General features: G+C 32.1%; 1 protein-coding gene across 2 annotated transcripts in view; it reads right to left on the reverse strand.

Annotated features, from left to right (window-relative positions):
- Positions 1-2333: 2333 nt before the first annotated feature.
- LOC105559117 (venom allergen 5-like) overlaps positions 2334-6370 on the reverse strand; it is a 9254-nt gene continuing 5217 nt past the window's right edge. For both annotated transcript variants that reach the window (XM_012007188.1, XM_012007189.1), the window contains 6 exons: positions 4748-4869; positions 4401-4482; positions 3817-3977; positions 3537-3637; positions 3131-3225; positions 2334-2754 (listed from right to left, as the gene is read on the reverse strand). In XM_012007188.1, the coding sequence (XP_011862578.1) occupies positions 2708-2754; positions 3131-3225; positions 3537-3637; positions 3817-3977; positions 4401-4482; positions 4748-4869 (608 nt within the window). In that variant the 3' untranslated portion in view covers positions 2334-2707. The remainder of the gene's footprint in view (positions 2755-3130; positions 3226-3536; positions 3638-3816; positions 3978-4400; positions 4483-4747; positions 4870-6370) is intronic.

Consider the following 6370-nt stretch of genomic DNA (forward strand, 5'->3'; position numbering starts at 1 on the left):
TTTTTCGGTTGAATAGAATTAGTCGTTAATTTAATCAATACCAGTAAGTTACGGAACAAAGTAATGTAAAATATTAAGTAGAGAATTTTCAATTTCGTAGGCGGGACAACGAATTCTCAACGTTCGTTGTTGTTTTTCTTTCGGCGCGGTGCGTACGATGTTTGCGTACCATCGTGTACCTGAAAGTCGCTGCGCCTATCACTCGCTCGCCGAACGTCGGACCGGCAAGCAGTAACGAGAGTCGCTCCGTGCGTGGTATTACTTTTGCGTTATTGGTCTCCAAGACTCGATCGCGACGAATGCAAAAGGGATAAAACACTATTGATTTGCACACCTTTATTAGTAACAAGTAACGTTCCTCGATTAATTATCAAGTTCCTACAACTAATAATAAGAAACGAATTGTATGTTGAGCTCTTTATCAACGTATACATAGATATTTCACGAGACTAACTCATCTAAAATATGAATGTAAACCGTGATACTTTGTCGCGGTTACATCTCGTTTACGCACCGCGCTTTTAATTATCTATCGATCTCGTGTAATCTGTTCCATTTTATGCGACTTGGGCGTTCGCGCTTGTCGCTGGAAATTTCGCTCACATACTTTATTTCGAGGATTAGACTGAATGTCAAAGATTGTAAAATATCGTTTCGTTGCAGACTAATAACTACTTCTTTACCGCAGATTATGCTTCCGATGCTCGCGTTGTGTTTTATATCGCCAATTCAAAAGTGATTTATCCATTCTTCCGAATCAAAAATGTAAGTTGTTAGTTTGAATAATTTGTACGACAGAAAGTCACGCGATATTTGTTAATAATATTTCGTGCGTTTCGCGGTATTTTACATCGCGTACGGGAGTGCCCGAAATTTCGCGCGATCGATGATTTTCGCGAGTGAGTGTTGTGTGAGTGCCACAAGGAAATCTGAGAGGAGGAAGAGGCCTCAGAGGCAACGGCGGAGAAATCGTGAGGTAAGTGTCTTACATTTTTATGTTATTTGCTACTGGTGCAAAATAAAGCATCTGTTCTGCGTTTTTATTTTATTTTTTTATCAAATAATTCGAACGAGGATTCGAATAAGTGTTAGAGACAAAACCATACGTATAGATTAAAACAGTGAGCTTATTGTCAATCCTGCTGGCAAATTTTATTGAATTCGTTACAACATTTCAACCCTACTTTAGGTCCTTTTCAAGTAACAATGTAGCAAGTTAACAAAATATAAAAGATTAAAATTATTAATTAGTATCTAGTAAAAAGAAAGAGAGAGAGAGAGAGAGAGAGAGAGAGAGAGAGAGAGAGAGAGAGAAAAGAAAATAACGAACCAAATAAGAAAATAAGAAAAATTCACAAAAATTAATGTAATAAATTCCAATTAGAAATAATTGTATATCAGTTTTTATTTCTGTAGTTTTACACAAATATAACAAAAACAATCAATTGTTATGTTGATACATATAAAATATGTAATAATTACATACATGTATTATACATATATAATATATACACATAATATAATACATCTGGGTATATCTACACTACCGAAAGATTTATGCATTAACAAGTAGCAAATAAGGAATACTAATTCAAAATTTGGCAATACATTATTCTCTTGCCGACTAAAGTAATAATTTCTATAAATTATGAATAAAGACTAGACAAACTGAACTAGAATAAACGGGAGACTTTTAAATTATTCCAAGTTTTACTTTAAACGAGAAAAACCTATCTTCTCAATACATCTTTTTTAATGAAAATTGTTGTTTATATGTATATTATCTACTATAGTATGTTATATAATTTCCTTAATATCTCCTAAGCTAGAGAAAATCCGAAAATTTGAAAGAATTTCAAGAAACATTTTCTATTTAAACCCTGGCTGAGGTAATATTTTTCGCAATAAGTTTTGTCTAATTAGATTTGCCAGTTGCGTCGTTTAACAATTTTTCTACATTAGTTAATTATGTACTCGCGACAATAAGCCTTCGTTCTTGTTATTTTCTATTTGACTTGTGTATTTATTAACAGTTTTCTTTCGCTTGTAAATGCCAATTCTGTATATAGACTTCTAGCTACTTACTTGATCGTATGACAGGAAGTAAAACAATGCGCTCAGAGAAAAATTTTCACCAATACATTCATGTTTGACTGTATCTGGCTTGTACATGTACATATATATATATATATATATATATATATGTGTGTGATCAAATATGAATGCATTGTGTCGAAATATGTATATGTACAAAAATCCAATTGTTGTACACATAAAATTTATATACACAAAAATGTTCAGTGATTGGAGCACTATTGTAACAGCATATTCCTGAGTTATCGAGATATCTCTACGATAAGCTAAACATTGAAAAAGTAACAAATTTTCTCTTGAATATCTGAAAAACTGTACATTTTGTACAGCTTACTACGTCATAAACATCATAACATAGCGCATCATTTATGTTTCCTAATTACTGAAATCTATCAATTACAGTACGTAATGTGGCCGATTATTCTACTAGCGCTACTTGGGAGAAATATTCGTTATTCATGTTTATTTGCACAATATATGGTATATATGTGTCTACTTGTATCACAGTTCTACGTCTCTGAAAAGGATTCGTAAGCGATGGACAAACTAAACAAGTGTTAAAGACTTTGAAAACTTGCATTCTTCGCAAATATTCACATACACATTCTTCATATTATCCATATACACATAGAGCTCCCAAATAATAGTAACTTCCACGAGCTGAAATCACATAATATTTATTAACATGAGCATACTATACCATCAAAGAGATGAATATGAAACATTTATTTTCACAGATTATTTTTACAGAAAAATGAAAGATTTCGATTTATAGAAAAAACTAATTATTATAATCATATAACAGGAAAAATTCAATAAAATATAGGGAGACAAATTGTTTGACGACTTTCAATTGACGACAACTACAATAAAATATGATAAATTTTCTCAAATATTTAATTATAACATGGTTTTAAAATGGTATCATTAAAATTGCAAATATGTTGAATATTATATATATATATATTTTTTGTATTATACTTTTAGAGAAAGTCAAAATGTTGAATTATGTTACAAAGCATACTATGATACTAACAACATAATCCAGCGTATCTATTGCTGTAGGACATGCCATAATTACCGCATGCAGGTTGGCCTGATTTGTAAGGTTGAAAGCCAAATACATTTCCGCTGAAACGACGTAAAACCGTGTCAATTTTTCTAGGTGTATCGAAATAAAAACTTGAAATATTATTAACCGTTTTTCTCTTATAACTATTTGTTACACTTTTCACGTTACAATAGTAACATTATTCGTGTTCGTAAAGAAAATTGTTTTGAAATTATCAAAGACTCTTTTGTAAAAGTATCTTATTGTCTCCTCGAATAAAGATCTAAAAATTCTGTAATATACCGCTCGACGCAATTGCTTGTATTTCCATACTTCAATACCAAGGGACATAAAATGTCAAAGTAGCGACATTTCAAGGTAGAATTCTTACCTCGGTCCATAGTTGCATACGTAATTTTTGGTATAACCGCGAGCCGGATCGTAATAAAAGGAATATCCGCATCCGATCAAGAAAGTGTCGCTCCATACCAACTGGAATTAATCCAACATATTTTCTATAATAATATTTCCAGATCCATAAATTACTCGCGTATGAGCATGAAACAAGTCCATGAGTGGATTATACTTTGAATACTTAACAGATGCTCAAAACCCGTCTGTTTTATCGACATTTTTGTTTAGAACTAATCTTTTAATTGGCTATTACATACCTGTGTGTAGTGTCCAGTAGTTTTGCTATAACCAGAATGATAATATTGTACCTCGTTGAACCACCCCGAAATTTGTCGTCTCCAATTTGGCACACCGTCGTAGGGTCCTGGAGGCCTGGTCGTCCATGAACGAGCAATATTTTGTCCTACTGCAAATCTCCCTAGAAATCATGGTCGCCTTGATCAATCCAAGTAAACATATGCGCCAGAGGGAAAATTGGTTAAATTGAGAAATATTTGTTCCGCACGTTAACAATATTATACATACACAGAAGCGAAATAATGCGAACCAAGCACAAATGTTTGTATACATACATCATACTTTGACGTGTAAAAAGATTATTGCCAATTTTGTTCAAGAGTTAAAAAGTCTTTATTCAAAATTTTCTATTTTACAAATAATAACAATTATTTCTACATTTAATATTGTACTTAATTACAAAATAAAGTGTGTAGAATATTGTGCGATTATTTAGTAGATTATAAAATAAGATTTTAATAATATTCCATAGATTTGCAATAATACTAATTAACAATTGCATGTTTTTATAGAAAAGCAATTACTAATCAAATTTTATACTTACGGACGTTTCTTAGACTATCGTGTGACTCTGCACAATAATCCGCCCATCTTTGTGCTATCGCGGCAAGTTCATCATCCCATATCTACGATAATAAATTATTACATATCTAGCATTAAATTAATTCAACTGTTGCTGCTCTGTGATACAATCAATCACAGAAATTAGTGCCTTTCAGTTGGAGAAGGCTCTTTTGATAAATGTATACTTTGTGTAAAAATGTCATTACTACTACGATATACATATTACTTTTCGATTACCATTATTCCACCCACATGAATCGTTATAGAGAAGATATATTTTGAAAGAATCGTACTTTTAAAAAAATAAGGCGAAATGCGTCAACTCACCACCTCCATCATATTCGCCGCACCTGGTTGACCATGTATATGTCCCAATGCCACTAGTTGCCTCAATCGATTGTGTTCGTCCAAAATAATCTGTTTCTCCTCACACGATATACCACCGGATCCTGTAAGACGATATCTCAGCTGCTACTTTCCGAACAAATATACATATACCTCTCTCTACATCACACTATCGCCCATCATGATCGTAAAATCAAAGTCGAAAGAATTATACGAGATGTATTATACTGTAGTAGTACCAATTGGAATGGGAGCCGGGGAGGGGAGAGGAGAGGAATCCTGTCATTTACGGTAGATAATATTGACCTTGTAATATTTCTAATCATTTCCAAAATATTGTCTTACGTTACTCTACAAAACAATAATAATCATAACAAAGATATATCCGAGAATATTAAAAATAATTTATAGCTTTTATTCCAAAGTTCTCCTTAATTAGAGATTAAAGGAAATTAAATTTATTAACTTTATATAATTTTTTATTTAACTCTTATACTACAATACCTTTATAAACTAAACCAACCAATATCTGTAATCGGCATTTAAAGAAAAAATAGCAAAGTTGTATATCTAATTTTTTTAGCTCATAAAATTGTAGAATTAATTTACATTAATGATAATAAAGGTGTTGCTTCACGTAAAAATTTTATAACAATAAAGACATAAAATGTCATGCAGTAATCATTTTCTGGTTGTCTATTAACTTTAATTAACTTTAACATGTATCTACCTATGTATACGTATTGGCGGTGCATTTAAAAAACCTAAGCTAATAATTACACATACTTATATTTAAATAGTTGAAATAGTAGATTTTTTTAGATTGAATGACCACACCTGTCTTCCAAATACAAAGATTGAATGAATAAGCAACCACGAGTCGTTTGACTTGACTTTCATCTTAAGCAGTTTTTCATCATACTCAAACTACTTGCTTCTCCAAGATTTTTCCTCGTGATTTCGTTGGAATCTTTCCTTTCCGTTCTTTACAGCAAGCTGCAGATTGTGCAGCTATCCGAAAAACTTGCTATGGAAGTTGGTTTAGCGACGTTTTCCTTGTCTTTCTGTTGGGGCATCAAGAACTCTCGTTTCGTAAGTTTAACTTCTCATTGGGACGGAACTAACGGCTAACCTTTTGTTCACTTTATTACGCCATTTTCAACGTCGGTCTAATTCTTAACAATCTATAATTAGAAAAAAGTTTTCTTCCGGAAGAGATGCATCTTCGGATATTCGTCGAAATTCCGTGTGAAAATGTTAGGCATTTCGTCATTTCTATGTTTATGATAAAACGTTGAAACATTTGGCATTTCCTTGATTTGATGTACGGGCAAAAACATATTGTTTACACATTTTTTATATCTCTTATTCACATGTACAGTTATTCTTGTTAAAATTACATAACATACAAGTATAATTCTCTAAATGACACGCGAGACACGTGAAATCTGAAAATAATTAAAGGTAAAAGAGATTGAGAGGAAATGTGATATTTCTGTAAGAGAAAGGTTTCGTTTGGATGAAAATGAAAATAGCGCATGATATAAAAAGCGTTTTGCGCATTCCTAAATAAGAAAAATTGGCGAATGAAGGTTTATCTCGATA

Source organism: Vollenhovia emeryi, unplaced genomic scaffold (genome assembly GCF_000949405.1).
Source record: "Vollenhovia emeryi isolate VEMERY1.0 unplaced genomic scaffold, V.emery_V1.0 DF939289.1, whole genome shotgun sequence".
Lineage (NCBI taxonomy): Eukaryota > Metazoa > Arthropoda > Insecta > Hymenoptera > Formicidae > Vollenhovia > Vollenhovia emeryi.